The sequence below is a fragment of the Anabas testudineus genome, chromosome 3 (assembly GCF_900324465.2).
Source record: "Anabas testudineus chromosome 3, fAnaTes1.2, whole genome shotgun sequence".
In the NCBI taxonomy this organism is placed as follows: Eukaryota; Metazoa; Chordata; class Actinopteri; order Anabantiformes; family Anabantidae; genus Anabas; species Anabas testudineus.
The window spans coordinates 5,613,505-5,636,006 of NC_046612.1; the positions used below are offsets into that span (position 1 = coordinate 5,613,505).

The window sequence follows — 22,502 nt, forward strand, 5'->3', positions numbered from 1 at the left end:
GTGATGCAGTTGTGGTCGCTTGCTCGCGTTGTTAGTTCATCTAAAACTACAAAATGCAACTTAAGCTAGTGCTAGGATGAGACACGAAAGCAATCCAGTCAACGTGCACGCCCCTCTGATTTCTTAAAAGGACTCAAAAACCTTTAGAAGTGAATATCTCTGCACTGATGGCAGCGATGTTCAGTGATTCTGGATCACAGGAGGCTTCTACAGTACCTTTTCACATTAAGATTAAAGATTAAGATTAAGATAAAAAAGTGTTACATAGACTACTGGATCTTTTATGAAGTTGAACTAAATTTGTTTATTGTGTAATGTGTTTCTTATCTGGTCATGTACTGTAATATAAAATATTTGAATATTTGCTGCATTGTTTAAAAATAATTTGTAAATGTATGTGAAGGTAATAACTGTTCAGATGAGGCAGCTTAAAAAGATAACTGCAGATAACAGACATATTCCTTCTGTGTCTCTATTTAAAAATATGATTATTGTGATTATTATAATGAGCTTAGTGGAGAATCTCAGTGTTTCCCCTGAATATTCAGAATATTATAATACAACAATACACAAAATTAGCTGAATGAACAAACATAGGTTTTAAAGTAAACAATAAGCACTTCACACTTCACAGTGTTACATAACACTGAAATTTTTAGAGTGTCTCATTTTCATGAACCCTCTAATCTTTCATCCGCACATGCCTTTTAAAACAAAGCAGAACAATTTCACACACATCAAGGAGAACCGTGTGTTTTCTTCTTTCTCATCTCCCCATGTTCCTTTGCATTCTGCGCTCATTTTCCTCTCTGCAGGTGAACATGGCTCTGAAGCAGAAGTCAGACATCGAGCACTACAGGAACAAGCTGAGGCTGAAGGCTAAGAGGAAGGGCTATTATGACTTCCCCTCCACTGACGGCAGCAGCAGTGGTCCAGCTTTAGCGCAGAGACAGCGGCATGGCCATGAGAGGGCAGCCAGTGAGCATGGCAGACCCGGGGAGCCTGATGATGAGCGAGGTTCCACTTATGTGAAGTCTCACAGGAGGTGAGGGAGAGAGTGGAACAGCAAGTGGAACGTGGGTTTGACTGAGTGTAAATATAACAGATGTCAGGACACTTATAGTTTAAAGACTCATAATTAGGGAGAGAATATATTGATAAGAAAATGTCAGTACACTGGAGTATGATCATATTATGTTTTGTGATTAATTCTCAAAAAGACTTAATTTTTAATTGACACTTTACACGCAAAGATACGTCTCATATCACCACATTCTTGCCAATACACAGCCCTTCGTCACAATAGGATGCAGGTGACATGGTATTTTACATTTAGTCTGTTGGGATACTGACAAAGGGTAGAAATGTGTAACTGCTGAATTCTTCCTCACCACATTAGCTCCTAGATAAGTGAAATTATTTTCTCTAAAATTGTCATGATCCTGTCTTAGTACACACTGAGAGACCCAACGTGGTTTGACACAAGTCCTGGGCTTCCATAATAGAGTTAAGAGGACTGGCAGAGTGTTGAAACTCAAATATATTAGTTCTGTTCTGCTTCTGCTTTACAGACACTCATAAAGTCTTCAGTTATTGCAGATTTAGTCTCCACATCAGATCAATGTGCACTCAGAGCAGAAAGCAGTGTTGTCATATAACATGTCTGACGTGTTAGTGAAGAGTCGGATGGTCATTTTTATATCCAACTGTGCAACATAAGGGTTTTAGCAGCTATTTAGTGAGTGTGTGCAACATACATTACCCCAGCTGATGTCATCATATCAGCACAGATTTACTGATTCATATCTTGTCCTCTGACATTAATCTACAAAATACATCTATGTCGAGTTTTGAAAGAGAACCAAATACATTTCCCCGCCCTGTTCATCATGTTTGCACAATGAAACCAAGAGGGTTCAGTGTACCAGACCTTCTCTCCACATCCCACCCCCCTTTTCACTGCAGACACTAAAACCATGGCTGAAAGTCACTGAAATGTTTTAAATTAGTAAGTACCACAGCTCTGATTTTTACTTGAATCCACTCTTCACTCTAATTGGCAGGCACTGCCAGGTAGGGCAGACGGCTTATCGAAGTAGACAGAGTCTAAGCAGTCCCAGTCCTGGAGGAACAGAGATGGACCTGCTCGTCATGAGGGAGAGACCCAGGAGAGGAATCCGCAACAGCGGCTATGACGTGAGTCACGTGTAACCACACAGTAACAAGATGTGGTTGGTGTTTACTGTTTTTAAGTTGAACGGTGTGTCTAAAGAAGTGACAGTGTTGATTCTTTTTTTAATAGTAGCTTATAGCTTTAACCTGTGAATCTCATATCAACTTTGTGTATTCATGATTAGTAATGTGCTTCCCAAATTCAGATGAGACTTCAATTTAATTTAATTTGAGACTTTAAATTTAACAAGATTGAATGTAAAAATAGAAATCTGTGTCCTATTGCCCTATTTAAGACAGATTGGAGCAGAGTCAGAAATCAGACATATTCTCCTCAGGTGTGGTTTCAAGTGAGCCACAGAAGTTGAAGGAGAAGAAGTGGTTCATTCATAATTAAGAGTTAGGATTTATAAGGTCCTGTCGTTTTGATATTAAATGCGTCTCAGGATGGCTGGTTTATGCATCCACTCTTTTATTGTTCCATTATGGTTCTGTCAATGGCTCTTTCTGTCATGAAGTCAGAATACTAGTGTGTGAGCTCCCAAGGGTAATCGAGCAGCCCATTCCTAAAAAGGGTGTTCATTCTGAGCTGTCCTCGTAAAAAATATAAGCAGTGACAGAAATATTTCACTGAACTGGCCAGCTGTTCTGACCTATCATAGCAGGAAAATACTCAGGTGTGACTGGCTCTGGTGTGGTGCATGCCAGCTCTCTGGGACACTTACATGGAAAATGAGTGTTATTATATAATCCTGTTCTTTTCCTACTGATGCAAGTCAAATGTCTGCTGTGAAAATAGCATCTTGTGCTTTTAGAAAGAATAGATAGATCAGGCACTTGGGAGTATAAGGTAGTGCTGTCAGCAAAATGCCACAGGTCCTAACATGACAAACGTCTGAATTGAATCATAGAAGAATCTTGACAAGCTCTACAAACTTAGATTTTCCAGAGAAAGATGTGAATTTCTCATTTTTTTGCATATGTTCTGACCTGCCGTTGTCCTGCCTCTATGTTGGTTTACACTTGTTGCTAAACTCTGTGTACCCAGCTGTTTACCTCTTTAGATATATGATACAATAGTCAGTACACGCTACACAGTCCTCTTTCAGAACTCCTGGCCCTGTTGATTACAATGGGACTAGTGTAGCTGCAGGCCCCATCACTGCAGATGCAAGTCTCTGCTGCTCTGTGTTGCAGGAGGGTCTGATTTATGAGGTGCACTATGCTAGGTCTCCTGTGGCTACCCTCTATTCACACAGGAAGTAGGGCAGCCTCAGCTCTTATTAATTTATCGCTGAATATAAGGACTGGATAGATGGAAACAGATGTTGGGAGAGGGACAAAGAGAAGTGGAAAAATTAGAGGGACTTTGGAACATGTGAAGAAGAAGTGTGTGAAAGATGGAGTGGAGTAGCATCAAGTAAATATACAGGGAAGACAGGATAATAGCTGAACTGTATATAGTGTAGATAAGAAAAGAGAAATGGAGAGGGAAGATACAAAACCATAATTGCAAGTTAACTTTTTGTTGGATTGTTTGTAAGAGCTGACAGATAAAACCCTAAGTAACATTATACTGCCTCTTCAGTCTGCACTTGGCCAACAACCCTCTGACAGGAGACATAGAGAACATTCGTTTTCCAACTGTCCTGATGTAAATCTGTTCCTAGTTCAGTTTCTCTCTGCAATTTAATTAAATAAATACTTTATATAAATGTGTTAACGTTACAATCTATCCTTTGCTTGGATGCACTTGTGCCAGTTTTGCTTCTGAGTCACTAAATTTAGCGACTTTTCAGAAACCTTTAATGATAAAAAACAAAACAAAACTTTCTGGGCAAACCCGAGCTACTTTCCACCATGTTAGACGCTAAAATTAATAAGTGAATGCTCCTTTTCTGTCTAGTAGTTGTGACTCCTTCTCTTTCTACTTTTGTATGTTTTATACAACAAACTACCCTTCTGGCTAACACTGGCATATTTACAGTAACATTGACTAATGTGTAGTGTCCATGATTTAAAATTAAAATATGAATAAATAAATAAAAACAATTATGACTTTTCAGCTAATTGTGCAGCCCTGATATAAATCACGTGAGTCTCCTCACTGTGTTTAAATGTTTTACTGAGTCAGTGTTCATTCTAACCGTGTCCTGTGAATGTTTAAGACTGAGCCTGAGTTGATTGAGGAGACGAATGTCGACCGTCTAATGGGGCCACGTGGATACATGTATGGCCGAGGCTTGAAAGGCCACTCAGAGACGTCCACTCTGAGCTCACAGCCGTCCATTGATGAAGTGCGACAGCAGATGCACCTGCTGCTGGAGGAAGCATTCAGCCTGGCTTCAGGGGGGCAGTCCACATCCGGGAGGCACTCCCACCACCACCACCCCACTCCTGACCACTACAACCCTGCGCCGCCTCCCCTCCCTTACGCAGATGTGGTGACCAGCGCTCCGGGCACAATGAGTAGTGGACGGGGAGGCCTGCAGTGGGTCCCATCGTATGGTGCAGACGTGTATCAGTGCAGCCTGCCTAAACCAGTATGTGGACTAAGCTTACTTTTCCTCTCTTAAGATCTGTGATAACGTCTCTGTGACCTTAAATGTCTTTCATTGTCTGTTCTAGGCCTTTCGCTTCACTCAGCTTCCTGAGATGGCTGTAGGATCTCCTCCCCCTTTACCACCTCGCACTGGACCTCCTTCTGGAACCTCCTTACGGCGGTAGGCAGAATACAACTAACACACACAGATGTAGACAGAGACATACACGCACCGTAAATACCTGTATCAGATATTCCACGTTTATTCACATTCAAATTTATATTCAGGGACGAGATATTCACTAGATAATGTGCTGTGGCCGGGGTGATTTTAGGCCTTGTATAAATTTGAATATTGAACTAGTGCATTGAGAGATGGTAAGAATGTTAATAAGGTGCTCACTTTTCCACACGGAGTGTGTCTGTCATCTAGTGGTAATTGTTTGTTATTGCAGCAACTGCATGTTTACGCATCTCCCATTTTTGTCCAACTTAGTTCCACTTCTGACTTGGGGCTTAAGGGAAGGAACTCAAAGACATCTGTCACTGAAAGTCAGCATGAAAAAAACCCATATGGGCCAAACACTAGGGCAGCACTTCCATCTATCACTGCAGAGCAGTCTGTATTCAACTACTCAGGTAAGTATGTGGGGAGATTAGTTTGCTTCCTGTGCCAACGTGTCATTTTTCAAGAGACAAAATAAAGCTCTTAAATTTAATCATCGCTCATAAATAAATTCATCAGTCGAGGTCACAGTCTCTTCTCTTTGCCACAGGAAATCCAATAACAGCCGTCTACGCCATCCCTGCCACAAGGCCTGGCTACTCAGAATACTTTGTCTCCACGCCACCCACCTCCTACCACAGCCCCTCCTGGATGTCCTACCCACCTGAACCGGAGGATGTTCCACCACAGTGGGCAGACTCTGTAAGGAAGCCAATTTTACTGAGTCAGGAAGCAACTGAACCCACAAATAAATAAATAACTGGAAGATGAGCAATTTACAGTGATACATAACCAATATCATGAGTAAACTAGGACAGTCACAGTTTTCAAGCCTTTCCTCAGGAAGCGCTCAATCCTATTTACAATGAATGAATTAATAAATGAAATATGATTAAACTAGGAAAGTATCAGTTTATAATTTGTTCCAGAGCTCCCAAAAGCTCTTTGACCTAATAGTTAACTTATAATAATAACAACTAGTGGATTATTGTGAAAGTTCTTATGAATCAAGAAATCAGTTCCAGACTGTGACCAGGTTAGAGCGGCGCTTTAAACTCTCTGTTACTCTGACTTTTAAGTGTAGTAGATGTTAAACCTCAATCCAAAAGAAACATTAGTTAGAGCACTGCTACAGGAACAAACACTTAAAAACAAAGAACAGGAACATGATGAGGGGAATCTGCCCTGTGTGGGTGGGATTGCCTCTCTATATTAAAACTCTGTTGTCTTTTACATATTATCTCACTACTGACATTGATTCAGATGTCTTTTGTGCCCATGCTCCTACCTACCTTTGAACAGGGCTGGACCTTATTAAACAATAATCTCTAAGCATCCTTTGATGTTTTTTTTTTCATTAAAATTACACAGGTTCCATCTGTCCTGTCAGAACTATTATTACATCCCTTCTTCTCCCTTCCCCCTGCACTGCACTCCCTTGTTTGCATAGACTGTTGTGTATTTCTGTTTCTGTTTGCCTGTTTCAACAAGATGCCTTCGTGCAGTGTCTTTTTGCAGAAACCAGTGTCATTTAGAAACCATTTGCTGATCTGAATTTACGGCTGCCGTTGAGTGGACTCAACAAATTACTGTGGTAGTTGAGCATTTCTTAAATGAACCTATTTTTCTCATTTCTCGTTTTAGAAACTTGTAATCTTTCTATCAGCTTTCAAAAATACTCGATTTGTGAAGTTCAAACACTGTTTGAATCTAAACTTATTCATCTTCACACTCATTACTTTGCCGGTTATTTTGGTTCATTTAATTTTGTCCCATTTCTTTAGAATAGTGTTGCTGATGCAGATAGATGTTCACCCATCAAAATAAATAAACTGTTGCTTACACAATGCTTCTAATGATCTAATTGGCAGCTATTAGTTTTATAAGTAGACAGAATGTGAACTTGTTGTGTTTCTGACTTCATGTCTACCCAATTTTCCAGGTGCCCCTGCCTGGGTATGTAGAGGCTTTTCCTCATCCACGCTACCCACAGGGGAGCCCCACCAGGCTGCCTCTGGAGTATAACCAGCCACTGGAGCAGCCGACCATTGACCCTAACACGGCATCCCAGCAAAGCCTGCCCCTGTCGGTGAAAAACATGGACAGCATGCCCCTAAGCAGTCTCTCCACTTCTGCACTCGTGCAGGCGATCCGGCAGGAGGTGGCCAAGCTGGCAAAGAAGCAAAATAACATGTTTGAGTTTTGATTCTGCCCTCTCTGTGCAGAAGAATGTTAACTGTGCATTGGTCCTCAACAGAGGCACACAGAAGTGGTACTCCTCCAGACTTGTTTTTGATGTTTGTACTGTAAAAGAGACTGATCTTCTTCAACCACTTGTTTATTTCTTTCCACGTACTATCAGTGTTTTTCAACTTCTGAGTTAAAGGAACAGAGAAGTTTTTTTTTTTTTTTTTGGTTTAATATTTTTAGAAAATATAAAATACCATCCTCTATTGATGATGTCTAAAGTAACTTCATGCATCTCTTCTTTGTAGATATGTTAATAGAATATGCTAAATATGGGAAATATAATTTTTTCCAGGATTAGATATTTTTTGTGAATCGGCATCAGTTGAGAAGAGAGCGTAAGTAGCATCATTGTCCGTACTGAGAGGACCAAATCCTTCCTGTCAGATGGTTATAAACCACAGTGTATATCAGCATGTACAGTATTAGGACATCATGTATTCTCTCTTTTTATAGACCATTAGCTTCCACAAGATCAGCAGCATCAATATTAATTCATTCAATGCCATATGAACTACATCACTTTTTATAAATCTTTAGTTTCATAGTTTTCTTTTGGTGATCTAATAATTTTAGATCTTTAAACTGTAGTGCTTGTTCATTAGCAAATGATTTAAATATAGTATGTTTGGATTGACCTTTTTAGTTGAGTCCGGCCAGACAGATTCTTACAAACAGAAATTAAAGAAAAGGATGAGGGATCTGGACCCAGTAATTAGAGCTGATGTCACTTCTTTCCTTAAACAACAGGCTATCTGATAGCTATTGGAACACTAATACTCTTTATTCTCTTTAATGGAAAATTAATGTCATATACATGAGCTCATTACATTTGAATGGCTCAAGTGGACATCTCATTCATTTTTTTTTATCAAACTAAGACCACCATATGTCAATGCATCACAAAACTATGAATTATTCAAAAAACATGTAGAAAACAAAAACAAGGGGTCATTGCACTCATGAAAGGAATTCATCTTTCTTGAAAATTGATCCATACTCGGTCACTGTGGCATAAAGGCCTTCAATAAGTTGTGGCCAACTTTTAGTGCAGAGTAATACAGCTTTGAATGAGTCCATGTAGACCTACAGCAGGGTTGCTGCAATGTGTTTGGTAAGGAGCGCTGTCATTTTGTACACGTTGGAGACATCTATGAGTGAAAAATGCCTTTAAATCATTATTTCATTTCATATAACACCATTTCTTTAACATCAGTCCTCAATTACTTCTTCCAATAAATGATTTGTTAAACTCATTCCTGTTTGTGAGTAACTAAGTATAAGGGAATAGTGTCTTAAACTCAACAAGAGCTTGGTTGTTTTCCCAAGATTTATTTTACTCATTTTTCAGAGGAGCACTTCATGTCTTAAAAAAACTGTATTGAACCCATTTTGAGTGTACAAGAAGTGACCACCTTTCCACATTCTCATGCTGGGTAACTGAGAAACGAAATAAATAAAAGGATTATAGGTGGTTTGTTGGGTCAGAAAATGAAGTGTAAGTATTCTATTAAATGAAATATGAAATGAGCAAAATGTATTAAAAACCAATGTCTTTTGTCTTCCTGACTGGTTTCTTTATTTCCTTTTCATCTGCTTGATCTTTTTATATTAAATGTCGAGCTGACAGATGACAACCTTGAGACAGATGAAGAAATATTAACCTACATGATTAAAATTAAATAAAAGGTTTTATTAGAAGTACAGACTAAGTCTGTCTTCATTGTCTCTTTCCCTTTCTGCATGCCTCTTTTTTTCTGATGAAATTAGTGCAGGCTTTGTTGCACCATAAATGTGTTTCAATCGAGTTAGTAGTAGGATTAATTTTCATTGCCATTTACTTGCATCACACAAATGCAAAAGGGGCCTTGTATTGTAACATAAAGGCTCACACACTACTCCCTTGTTCCATGGGTGCAGAGTAACTAAGTGTAAGGGATGAAGATGGCATAGATAATTGTGAATCATTTAAAATCCTTACTTGATGCTGGAGCTGCCACTGATGTTACAGCAAGACAGAGACAACTAAACACAGAATACATCTGCATGTTTAGGTTCATTGTACTTTTTACAACTTTAATGATAGAAATTAATAAAGGCCTTATTTATGGACTGTTGTTAAGTCACGTCCAGCCACTGGTGGCAGCACTGAGCGCAATGTGTTGTTGAACGTTACTGGAATGAAAGAGCGAAGAAGAAGTTCGGCGCCATATTTGATTTAACGAGTTGTTCAGATTTGTCATTTTTTAGGATTTTAAATCCATAACAACCAGTTTTCCTCTCTCGATTGAAAACCAGTAAGACTTTCTGCCATTTGGCGTCTTTATTTCTTTTAAAAATATGCCTTCCGTAACGCATTTTATAAACGCCGACTTCATGTTTGGATGTTTTGACGGAAACACTTCCGGATCAACAGTAACGGTAATGCCTTAAAGCTAACGAAACGCTAACGCTGCGTGTTTTATTTTTAATAAAGTATCCAAGCATTATCGTATTTGGTTAATTAAGCCAAGTCCCAGTTCACGAACCTCACTTTTTCATTTTCAGTACGAGAGTCATGTCGTTAAGTACCTAACGCCACCTGACCACCTCCAGGTATTATTAGCCATGCTAATGATGGGCTGTTAGCTATTAGCTTCTAGTATTCCAGTATAAGCTAGCGTTGTACTTGTAGTCTTATCCGTTTTTAATGTAGCTAAAATAAGAGTTAAGAACACCAGGACGTGGTAATCATAAGTTTGTTTTCATGCCTGTGTTCCTGAATAGCTCATTTAATTACCTTCGCTTATGTCAGCGTTAAATACAACTAGTGTTGGGCATTTGTCAGTCTTTCCCTGAAAATCTAGTGACACTCTTAAGGACAAGATTTGGAAAAACAACAACAACAAGAATTCACAAGATTGTAACTTAAACTGACCTTACATTCAAGAAGTAATAATTGTTTATATTCTTGTTTTATATATTTGGCTGGTGGATTTTAGTGTGACTGCACTCTAATGGTTCTGTGTCATGCAGATGGCACACATTGGCTGGGTCATTGAAATTTAGTTGAATTCAGTGAGAAGCATGCCACATTACTTTCGCCAGTTTATGTAGTGAAATAAGCTGATAGATATGTCTATAGTCCGTATTATTCTTAGCATTTGTAAACGATTTTATATTAATATTTGAAAAACCTGAGCCCTCAAACCAAACCCAGAAAATATTAGCCAACTCAAGCAAAAAAAGCTGTGTTCTCCTCAGTGATGTCTGTTTTGACAAGTTACTTACTGCATGACACAGCATATACAAGTCGTCACCTCAGTATACGCTTTGTGTTACCTGTGTATAGCAACTGAATTCTGTGTCACCTGTGACATCTGCAGAAGCTGTCAATTGGAATTCATATGACCCGCACAGCACACATCCAAACAGCTGAACATGACATGCAGAGTGATGACCCAAGAGGCCCCCCCGATGTGACTGATTGTACCATAGCTGCTGACAGGTACCATTTGTCAGATTTTTTGAGAAAAGATTCCTGCTTTTACTTTGTACTTTATAAACAAAAATACTGTTTATCTCATTGTTGAGCTGTAATTTAGCATTTTAGTTTGCAGAATACTGTAGGTATCTATGATTTGTTTTCAGATCCCTTTCTGCATTTTACCAGGACGTCTGCAGACTTGTAACTGACAAAATCTATTGTCTATAAACCAGCCATCCACAGCTAGAGTTCCTGCTACTAACCTTAAGCTTGGCACTGCAGGCGTCTTCAATGGGTCATCTGATAAAAACTCTAACAGGTAAGTAAATAATTTAATCCTGCCTTTTTTTTGTGAAAAACCAAAGCAGAATCACTTGCAAGCTCAGTGGTTCATAGGTATTTTTTATTTATTTATTTATTTTTAGACCTCCTTCAGTTTCATAAGACCACATTTTCTGAAGGGGTTGCAGAAAATGCCTTGTAAGTCACTTACTTACAAATCTGAAAAATATCGAGCAATGTCTCAATACTTTGTATGACATTGTGAAAACTTGATGCTTCAAAGGGTTAGCTTAACATTTTAATGGAGCCCTCCTTTAAATAATATATCTTCATAAAATAAGACAACTTTTATGAGATGACAATATAAAATCAGCTCACTCATGAACTAAATTAACAAGTGGTCTAAAGTTTAGATGTGACTTGAATCACCCACACAAATACATTTGTATTCCGTCTTTTATTATGTTTATATTTGTGTTGCCAGCAGCATGAATGTACTGTGTGTGAGTTTGTGTATACAAGTAGTGCAATTTATTTGTAGTTCAGCATTTTACCACTAGGGCTCAGCCTACAGCCATGCAATCAAGCATTCTCTGTCAGTATGGGAGGCTTATTGTTATCTAAATAGCAAATCAGGCAAGTCAGAACATGGCTAATTTGATTTTTAGTGGTACATTAGATATTACATATTATGTATACAATTACAGGAACACATTTCATTATGGTGTGATGTAGTATTACATAGTAGTCTTGAAATTAGTAATACCTTTTTAAACAATGTTTGAGTTTTTGATGACATTTTTGTAGAGCTTGGTTGAATTGGTTGTGTGTTTTTGTGAGGATCAAACAACAAATGAAAATTGATTTGATCTCATAACCTTAATGAAATGTTGAAATGCTCTGCTGTTACTGATCATGTTGGTATTATTAATAGTAGATATATATGTGAACTTACTGTATTATTCTTCAAATGAAAATATTAAAACTTGAAGGACACACAGGTTGAGACAAGGGTAGTAATGGATTATTGTTAAAGTATTACTTTTGTCTATAGTTTAGTCCTTCACTAACTAACTTCCACTATCGACCCTTATATCTTTGTGATTCATTAATATCTGTCTCCTTATGTTTCATGTAAAAACTTTAATTAATCGACTTGTACATTTGTAAAACTTGTATTCATGCTTGTTTTTTGATACTGTCTTCTATCCCAGGTGGAGTGTAGAGAGCCTAATTTAGCAGCTGTAGTTAGATGAGATCTAACTCTGAAGGTCCATTATCTCTAATAAAGTCTACTTAAAGTAATTATAGTACATCCTTCTGAGCTCACACAGCACAGATATTAGATAATTACCACAATGGTTAGTGCAAGGACAGGTCAAGGGATCAAAAGCAGACTTGAAAGTAAGTGATTGAACAGATGTTCTGTGACATCTAATACTCACACTCTCAAACAGGATTCAAACTGAGGAATTGCTGTGAAGCTTTGAAAGTCAGACAGGACTTGTAAAATGAAATGTAACCATAGATTCTGTAGTCTTAGTTTTTGTTGCGTTTTGATAAAGCAAATAATAAATAATTTATTCTGTCTATATTGTTTGATATAGATAATGACACATTTTTTTCACTGACTCAATTCTTCCTCAGTGGTATAATTTTAATATGTGAACTCAGTGGGTGGTGGATTGAATGTTAGACTCAAAACCAGACTGAGTCTCATTAAGTAAGGCGTCTCTGAACTACACAGTAGAATAGAACATTAAAATTATCTTATCACCTCTCCAACAGATGCTAGTTGAAGTTGAAATGAATCATGCATGTACAATAAAAAAAAAAAAAAGCGACTTTTTCTGTGTCAGTGCAGTTGAGCTCTAAATAAACAAACCTTCAGGGTTTTCATAACCACATTTCTGTGTGGTTCAGCAGCTGTTTCATGTAATTCTATTGATTATTTCTCCACCTACTCCAGTCGGTGAATCACCGCAACTTCCAGTCCACAGAAATTGTCCACCTCCTCAAAAAGTGATCAGACCACTGCCATGCCCTATTTATTGTAAGTGTAGAACTTTTCAATTTTAGCGTTACTGCAAATAGTAAGATGACTACATGCCCCTCTGTCTTTCCTCTTGCTTTCTCTATCATCATATATTTGTTGTGTTTTCTGTTTGAAGACACTAGGGGCTGTCCAAGGTACTTAACCAAATTCTAGCATCACCTTACTTCTGAAGGAATATGGACAGGTGGAGAACCTTTCCTCTCAGCAAATGCTAACATACATATACCTATTTGGCCTTATTTATATATATTACATAATATTTTCCCATGTGTTTGTTTTATTGTTGTAAATGCACCCACAAAACTGAGTACTGAGTATGCACTTAAGGCTCTGAATACATTTTAAAAATGAGAGATTCAGTTTTTGATTTTCAATAAATGTGCATAAAAATGTAAAGACACATTTTCACTTTATGATTACAGATCAAATGTAGGGTGAACTTAAAATTAAATATACAGCACATTAAAATATGCAGAAAAGGGATTTCTTTTTCTTGAGGTGACTGACCTTCTTTCTACAGCTTATGCTGCCTGTAAGATTTTAACTATTTAGCCAGACTAGAAGCACTTATGAATAAGAAAATGTAGTTGACTGTAATTGGTGCCTTTGCTCATAGGAATAGATCTATAGATCATAAGAATTTGGTTTAAATATAAAACTAGGTTGGAAAATGTTTTGTGGTGAAGAGCAGCAGGCCCCAACTTTTTAACTTGGTCATTAAATTACAATGTATTGGTTCTAATTGAAAGCATCTGCAAGGCTTTGGCTTGATGGGATATGCAGAGCTTTGGCAAGAGCAGGCTCAGACAGGCTTGCAAATTGTAGCTTTTATATGGGCTAATATCTCAAACACCTGTCTTTGGGGAAATTTAGTAGGTGTTACTGTAAGCAGCTTTCTTTTATCCTCAAATCTTTTGTGCGGCTTTCTTTCTTTCATTACCCCCTCCTGCCAGTTCTTTCACCATCTCTCTGTTGTCCTTCACATATTTTCTCTCTGTAGATTAATTGCTCAGTGGTACCGTGTATTAAAGAGTGCTGTGAGTTACCTTACCTAGCTGTGTGAAAACAGAATAGTTGGCAGGACCTGACTGCTTGGTCTTCACTTCCCATTTGTTATGCGGTCCCTCCTTCTTTCTCCCTCATGGCTCCTTGTCTTGACCTTTGACTTATTGTTATTCATCTGCTGCTTTCTGTGTGATTGTCCTAGCTGTCATGATGTGACTAATTGTATTTTTATCATTGCTGTTTCTGTTGCAAACTCAATAATTCTTCAATCTTATTTAGACTTAAGTGGCAACCTAAAAATTATTAGGGGCAGCAGTAGCTCAGGGGGTGAGAGCAGTTGCCTACGGACCCCAGGGTGAGTGGTTCGATTCCTGGTTCCTCCTGGTTACTTGCTGAGGTGTCCTTGGACAAGACACTGAAACCCCGTAGTAGCGCCGACTCAGTCTGGCAGCTGTCCAAAACGAATTTCCCCAAGGGGATCAATAAAGTATACATTATTACATTATTATTTATTGAACCAAACAAGTGTCCCAAGACTGCCAAGAAAAGGAGTGTTTGAGGCAGTTGTTTGTGGTCTGAAATAAGACATAATTTTTGCAATAATATTACAGTAAAATATGCTTTTCTACTCTCCCACACCTGTAACACCACTAACCCCAAAACTGTCCACAGTGATTATGTTTCCTATCACTCTATATGACTAAGTCCATAAAACATTCATGTTTTACAGGTCATGGTCTGTTTTTAAAAAGCTAGTGTAGACATGAAAAGCAACAATGTGAAATGTTTTCTTGGTCTGGTCTGGTCTGATTTTGACATCACCTAATGGAGCCTGAAGCAATCTGCCTTTAATAATTGTTGCATTAACTATTGATGTTGCACCTTTCTTTTCCTCCTTTTTATGTAACTTTGAAGCATTGCTACCTGCTAGCCTTCTTAAATTAGTTTAGAGATGAATTTTAGTGAAGATTTTTACATTTTATTACTGTTGCAAAGTTACCCATCGTTATAGTAGGTTCATAGTGCAGTATTCACCTACCTAGGACACCTTGCTGGGCAGATTCCACTTTCTATACTGTGGCTTTTTACTGCCTCTGTCAAGAATAAGGAAGTGAAATGAGGTGAATGAGGGAATGAAAGCCAGAGTGGTTTATTCAATGCATAAATCACTTGCTGGATAGAGAGTGTGTTGTTTCACTGGCAATGGATCTCTGCTACTGCTTTGTAAATCACAGTACATTTAACCAGATGTAGTACTACTCAGAGGCAGGACTCTTACGTAGGAAAAAGAGAGAAAGAAAACTTTATTCAGAGATTTTTATTCTCTGTTAAATGGGTGTGCTGTGCAGAGAATTGCAAAACAAGCAGTATTTAGCTTACAGCTCTCACTCTTCTGACTTACTGAGCAAAGTCACCAAAAGTTCATACCTGACCAGGCAGCCATAATGCAGCTTGTCCTATTATTTATTTCATAAAACTATAGGGAATTAAATCAGAAGTAACCTAAGTATGTTAGTATGGGAAATTATGGATGTTTATCATTTAATCACTTGATCACTTAAACCTTTAGTAAAATCAAATCATAGAAAAATAACAGTAGAACTCATGGCTATGTTTAATAGTGAAAGTATGAGCATTTCCACAAGCACAATGCAATGGGAGCTCAAAGCGTTGGGACTAAACAGCTGTGTAACCTTAAATAAATGTCAGTGATGCTAATCAGAAAAAAAGAATGCCCAAAGAATGAGGTCAGCTGACTATCTAAATATACTGAATGACCAGGTTATTCCATCAATGGATTTTTTTTTTCTTCCCTGATGACACGGGCGTATTCCAAGATGACAATGTCAGGATTCAAATTGTAAAAGAGAGATTCAGGGAGCATGAAACATCATTTTCACACATGATTGGCCACCACAGAGTCCAGACTGAACCCCTACTGAGAATCTTTGAGGTGTGCTGGAGAAGACTTTGTGCAGTGGTCCGAATCTCCTATTATCAATACAAGATCTTGGGAAAACATTTATGTAACTCTGGATGGGAATAAATGTTGTTACATTGCAGAAGCTTATTGAAACAATTAATTTGATTATTGCGTGCCGTAATCAAAGTGAAAGGCAGTCCAACGTAATGTTGGTGTGTGATGTTTTTTTTTTTTTTTTTTTTTTTTTTAAGGCAGTGTATAAGCTTGTGGTTCACTAAAAACAACTGTCTAGATCTTTCCGAGTTAGCAAAAAAAGAAAAGCTCACAGTTAATCTTGATCTTTAGTTTTAATGCATGTGGCCATAATTGATCTTAGGGCTCCAAACTAATTTTATCCACTAGTAGTACTGGTCCTCCTTACTGACAATTTTAGAGCACCAGCACAAAACATGCAACAGAACACATTCTTTATTTCCACCTTTACTCTTAAAATAATAATTGTTTTGTTATATATATATATATATATATATATATATATATATATATATATATAAATAGAATTTCTGTACTGTATGTCTTGTTTCATGCAAACTTGCATAATATTTTGTTTGTTTACACTTAAACAACTGTATCATCCCAATATGTAATATAATCTTGTGTAAGATAAAAAAATATTATCTGAAGCCGGGCAGCTTCCAATTACTATAGATGTATTAAAGAAATTAAGTTGTTTTCTTTCAGTTTTCAGAGGTACAGATGTTTTTGTACAGTATGTACAGTATACTTGTGTAAAAACACAAATCCTGACAAATTCAAACACTAGACTGCCACAGTTTTGAACTTAAAAAAGCCCTGTGAACTTCTAAACTTTGACAAAAACATCTCAGATTTTGCTAGAGGGCAAGACAGAAGGGCGATTGCATATTATCCATAATCACCACAGTCATTTTAAAGTTTTGATTACCAATCTACTGCCTGTGGAGCCAGATGGGTTTGGAGCTCAATACATGAATGACTCTATTAGTCTTAAATAGAGTTTTTATGAGATGTTATTTACAGCAAAGCATCCTTCTAGGTCACACTCTGTGGTCTGACCTTCATATTAGGATAGCCAATGTCTTCATATGTTTGACACTACAGAGTGCAGACTTCCTCTATAAGAATGACATCTCAGCTGGGGATAACTCTTGTTCACAAAATGAGACTTGGAAATCTTTTGTCTAGACTTTTATTCTGGAATTTTCAGCAACTATTGGTCAATAGAGTTACATAAGATTATAATGCACCTGTGTGTCTATACCTCTAAGCAGTATTCTTCAGGTAGTTATGGTGAAAAGGTATCAAATCAAACAGTATGTATTTAAATTAGCTTCAGAATGTGTTTAGACTGCTTTACTTATTGTACCCTTTGTTGTGTCCTGGTAGTCCATCCGTCACAGTCTCCTATCTCTGCAGAGGTCTTTTGAAGTCTTATTTTGAGGACCATTTGATTCTTGGTCCCCTCCCTGACCAAGGCTCTTCTCACTTGGTTATTCGGATCATCATCTTTAGTTACAGCCAGTACAGCCAACAGATACATAGCGCAGGCAGCAGGTAGATACTTGTGTTTGTTTTGTGCTACCAATACTAGTTTCTTGAAGTTATGTTTCTTTGCATCTTTAATGTAAATTTACCATTTTAATTATTTTTACCTTTTTGGCATTATAACCCTTTATGATTTGTATAAATACTGAGTGTATTTTAAACATAGTTATGACATTTTGTTCAAATGTTTTTTAGATTTCTCTAAATACATCTTTCTTAACAGCCCACATTCCCATCTGTTCTCTAGCAGGCTGTTTGTGAAGCTTAACATTAGCATTATTCATGACCATACTCAGATTGGCTTGAGGTGTGACTTTCAAGTTCACCCCAGTCAACTGCAAAACTACCTCATGGGTATTAAGTAATATATTAATATTATTAAGTATAAAGTTGTTATGCTGAATGTTTGCATTAAGTAAGATGCAAAGAGGTACATCTTATACCAGCAATCTTATTACATACCAGGTTCTGATCATGAATGGAAGGGTGAATAACATGCAACTGCACATTGTTTTAGAATGGTAGGACCGTGTGTAAGTTTCCAAGTAACATTTTTTCCCAGTGTTTGTTTTAAATCTTTGTCAAAAGTTCATTTCCTGTATTTCTTGTGATCTGCTTACACTGCAAACTTTTTATTACAGATGTTGCGCACACCCTCAGTGTAGCACTTATCGAAGATTGGCTTATTTTAGCGTATTTGATTTGAATTTTGACTGTGATGTGGTAATGAGTACCACTTCAAAACCACTTGCTCTTGAACATGGACTTTCAAAACTTTTAATAACTTAAAAAGCTGCAGAGATGGAATTGATTAATTTTACAGCACAGGAGGGCCCCCACCATCTCTTGATGACTAAATAGCTTAAGATTATTTTAATTATTGAATAATCTGCCCAATATTATGTTTTACTTTTAGTCTATGAAACATCAACAATGCAGAACCTACATTGTTCTTTTCATGTCTTCAACCAAAAGTTCAAATTGAATTTTTCTTTTGCAGCTGGAACCTGAGAATATTTTTGGCTTTTGTCACAAGTTAAAAAAGAAAATGTTTGAATGTCAAAATAGTTGATGGTTAGTTGTATGATGTTTGTCAAATGATTTTGCTCTGAATTTAGTTCAGTGATAATTTCAAGCTTCTTGCCAATAGAGATATTAGTTAACAAAACAATATACACACTTGGCTAAGACACACACCATCCAAATGTACAGGACTGCATCTGACCTGAGACTTTTAATTTAATATATTTCCCTTTATCTTCCCAACTGTGTAAGAGAAAATAATGTTATCTTACCTTAGAATCAGAGGGCATTGCATATTTACAAGCTGGCTTGGCATCATAGAGAAACGGAGAAAACAAAAATTACTACGCTGGACCACGCTTCCAAAATCACCAGAGGGGAGAGGAGAAATCAGATTAGTCTTCTGCTACATGTATACATGATTTCCATATATAGATAACCAAGTTTCTTGAGTGCATGTAAACTTGTTCCCTGATTACCCGAGAAACTTGTTTTTTTTTTTTCCTCAGTAACCTTGTTACTTGAGTGTATGTAAATACACTGAATGTTAAGATAGAGTCTGACTTCCTCCAAACATAACATTTAGAATTGAGTGGACTTTTGTGTTTTCTACTGTTCTATAAAACCCAAATTGATGGACGGCAATCCATGGAAGTGATTGTTGTCCTTCTGGAACTTTGTTTTTTTTCCACACAGGATTTCTGAGCTTAGTTAGATTGACTATCTGGTTGTTGGTAATCTCTGTTACTAAGGCCCTTCTCCCCAATTGCTCAGTTTGGCCATGCAACCATCTCTTAAGAGACATTATGGAGGCCACTGTACTCTTGGGAACCTTCAGTGCATCTGCCTTCTACTAGCCCTTTACATACATTTCTAAAAGTTAGTTTTTGGTTTGTCATTATGGTTTACTGATTGAGAATAAAATATAATTTGAATAAGTGTAGTAGGGCGACACAGTGGTATATCGGTAGGCGCTGTTACCTCACAGAAGGACCCGGGTTCAAATCAATTGGTTGGCCAAGTGCCTTTCTGTGTGGAGTTTGCATGTTCTCCTTTCTGTATGGGTTCTCTCTGGGTACACCTACCGCCCACAGTACAAAAACATGCATATTAGGTTAATTGGTCACTCTTAATTGCCCAAAGGTGTGAATGTGAGTATGTGCCTGTCTGTATGCTAGCCCTGTGATAAGGGTGTACCTAGCATCATGCCCAATGACAGCTGTGATAGGCTCCAGCACTCCCGCAACCCTTTAGAGGACAAGCAATTAAGATAATGGATGGATGGATAATTGTAGTATCAGTATATATAAAATTGAGGTGCAAACTCTCTCCTTCCATGCCAATCCATTACTGCTCGGCTGACAGCAGTGACAGCTTGGGAACTAAAACTCTGTTCCAAATTGGAACTGAATTCAAAATACAAAGTATTGAGAACCAGCAGCAAAAACAGAATTCTGTTTCTACTTATCCATTTTGAAATATGGAACCAATGCTGTGCATGTCATTTGTTTTGATATGGGCTAGGATGCAAAGCTACATCACTGTGCCATGACACACCAATCTATTTGGCAACAAGGTGAAAGCAGACCAAATGGTAAACTGTGGACTGTCACAGAGTGGTAAGACTATTTGTGTTGAAAGGACCATCCTTTCTCAGTTGTCGAATCTCTGTCATTTAGGTATCATCAAAACGTTTGTAGAAAATCATGATTATGGTAAAGTACTTTAAATGTTGCCTGTTTACCACGTGACGTTACTGCTTTAGCAGTAACACTGCTGCAGTAAATGTTCAGTTAACTTAAAAACTTCAAAAACATTTTTTTTTTACCATTTTGGAATTGAAGCAATGAATCAATAAGAGCTGGAATTGATAAGCAGAATTGATAAAATTCAAAAGATACCCAACCCTAGTGGCAGCCCCTATGTTCAGTACCAAGCTTTGAATCCTAGGGATAATCTGTTTATACTCGACAATGCTGCAACACTGCTCAGTGCATTAGTATTTAATACCATATTTATCCTCAGACTCTTTATGAAGATTACGTGTAAAAACACAAATAAGGCAAATAACACAAACTTTAGCTGTCAAGGTACCCTATTAATAGTAATGTTTTTGCTTCTAGTTTAAAAACCTTTTGCCAACTTGTTCCCGTGGTTCCATGTAAACCAAACAGGCCATTACATTTCACTCCCTCCAGCTGCAGCCCTCCTGATGTTTGAATGAGCTTTGCCAACTGTAGACCCAGCAGGAACACCAAGCCTTGCATCAAAATGAAGCTCTGTAATGACCACTTAGAACTGCAAAGAAACTCTGAGTGACTCTGCTGCTGTTATTGAAGGCACCAAATGTATCCACAAATAATTTATTATAATGTTTTCAAGTAAATGAAATCAATTTATGGGCATTTTGTTTTGTTCAGTATTTTTAATAGCTGGTCTTTTAATGACATTCATTACATTGGGGTATTGAGGCAAATGCTATGCTTTAAAAAGTCAAAAAGAGTGACTGAATTGTCCAAACTTATTTAATATTTCTAAAAAAAGCTATGGACTTACTTGTCATATAATGGCCTACTGCAGTCATAACAGTGCTTTTTGGTCAAGCTAAAATCCTCCTATATGTTCAGTTAGAAAGAGAAACTGCTGGAAAAACTGTAACACTTGTCCATTTTCTGGTTCCTTATTTCACCTGATGTCCTGAGATAACATCACTAGGTGAAACTAATTTGTTCTCCACACATGCATTTCCCCACCTGCTGCAACACTTGTCTATGTCTTTGCTTTGAAACAGGCTCATGCAAAAAACAGAAAGTAAATACTGGTAGGGTGAACTATGGGGCAGTTTTTCATTACACTTAATTTAATTCATGTCACAAGTGTCACAACAGTACTGTAACTATGTTGTGTTTGTCGGTCATTCTCGATGATATTTCTGCATCTCTTTTACTTTTTCTAAAATGACGTCAAAACTAGAGCATGTGAAGTAAAGTTGTGAACCATGACCAACTTTCTGAGCCTTTGATCCCCTCAACGATTACTAATTGACCTTCCAATTAATCTCTTTTTTCTTTCTTTGTTTTTATGTAGTTAAAGGCCTTTTTTGTCAGTTTCTTATTTCTTCCTACTTTATTGTGTTGTCCGTAGTTAAGTCATTATGAATGACATTGTTAAAATTGAATTCATGATCACAATCCTTTTATTATTTTTTGGTATTTAGCCAATTTTTCACATACAGTGCATCTTAGCTGGATGGAAACCAGTTTCTTCTACTTGAAGGAGTAAAGATGGGAACCTGATTGGTGAATTAAACTTTTTCAAAGGCGTTACAGAAGTAGCTTCTGTCAGATATTGACACAAATCATTAGGGTTGGAGAGCTGCTTCTGGGATGCCTAACAGCACACTGAGTGGAATCACAAAGCACTGAATACAATGGAAGTGGTCAGCTCCAGTACCTGTGTTGGAGCTGGTGGAAAAGCTGTGACATTTATAAACTTTATAGTCTTACTTTGCCATTGTCCAAACATTTTTTAGCGTGCAGGCTTCATGTGCTTAGATTTACAAAATACAATATTTATACAGCTTTTTTAAATTTAAAATAAATTGACAACAGTAAAATGTGCAAAAAGTGAAGGGGTCTAAAAGCTTTCTGATGTGACTGTACACTGTATTTTGTCAATTCTTATAGTCAGAGTAAATGTTAACAAGTCTTTATAACCTGATTAGAAAGAAAGTCTGTCTACCTATGCTCCAAAACAGAGTTTATTGATTCTCTTACAGTGCCCCAGTTGCTTTCAAATTCTAGATTAAAGGGAGAAAAAGTACCTTAAATGAAGCCCTGTAATTTCTCTCACCCCAATCTTAAAGACAAATGCCTTAAAAGAAAAAAAACTCTCACATTAAGATGATCTGGAGGACTCAAACTTCCCACAGAGAAATTAAAAAGAAATTTGGATATACACACTTTTTGTCCTGCT

The 22,502-nt window shown here is 37.4% G+C and overlaps 2 protein-coding genes across 3 annotated transcripts in view; both read left to right on the forward strand.

Moving 5' to 3' along the window:
- The window catches only part of kiaa1549lb (KIAA1549-like b), a 49,401-nt gene extending 42,172 nt beyond the window's left edge, over window positions 1-7,229 (forward strand). The window contains 7 exon segments of the mRNA XM_026378753.1: window positions 816-1,045; window positions 2,064-2,196; window positions 4,341-4,715; window positions 4,801-4,895; window positions 5,211-5,353; window positions 5,491-5,642; window positions 6,883-7,229. Coding sequence (XP_026234538.1) covers window positions 816-1,045; window positions 2,064-2,196; window positions 4,341-4,715; window positions 4,801-4,895; window positions 5,211-5,353; window positions 5,491-5,642; window positions 6,883-7,146 — 1,392 coding nt within the window. The 3' untranslated portion in view covers window positions 7,147-7,229.
- Window positions 7,230-9,421: 2,192 nt separating this feature from the next.
- spon1a (spondin 1a) overlaps window positions 9,422-22,502 on the forward strand; it is a 78,758-nt gene continuing 65,677 nt past the window's right edge. For both annotated transcript variants that reach the window (XM_026377701.1, XM_026377702.1), the window contains exons 1-3: window positions 9,422-9,608; window positions 10,553-10,674; window positions 10,818-10,972. In XM_026377701.1, coding sequence (XP_026233486.1) covers window positions 10,945-10,972 — 28 coding nt within the window. In that variant the 5' untranslated portion in view covers window positions 9,422-9,608; window positions 10,553-10,674; window positions 10,818-10,944. The remainder of the gene's footprint in view (window positions 9,609-10,552; window positions 10,675-10,817; window positions 10,973-22,502) is intronic.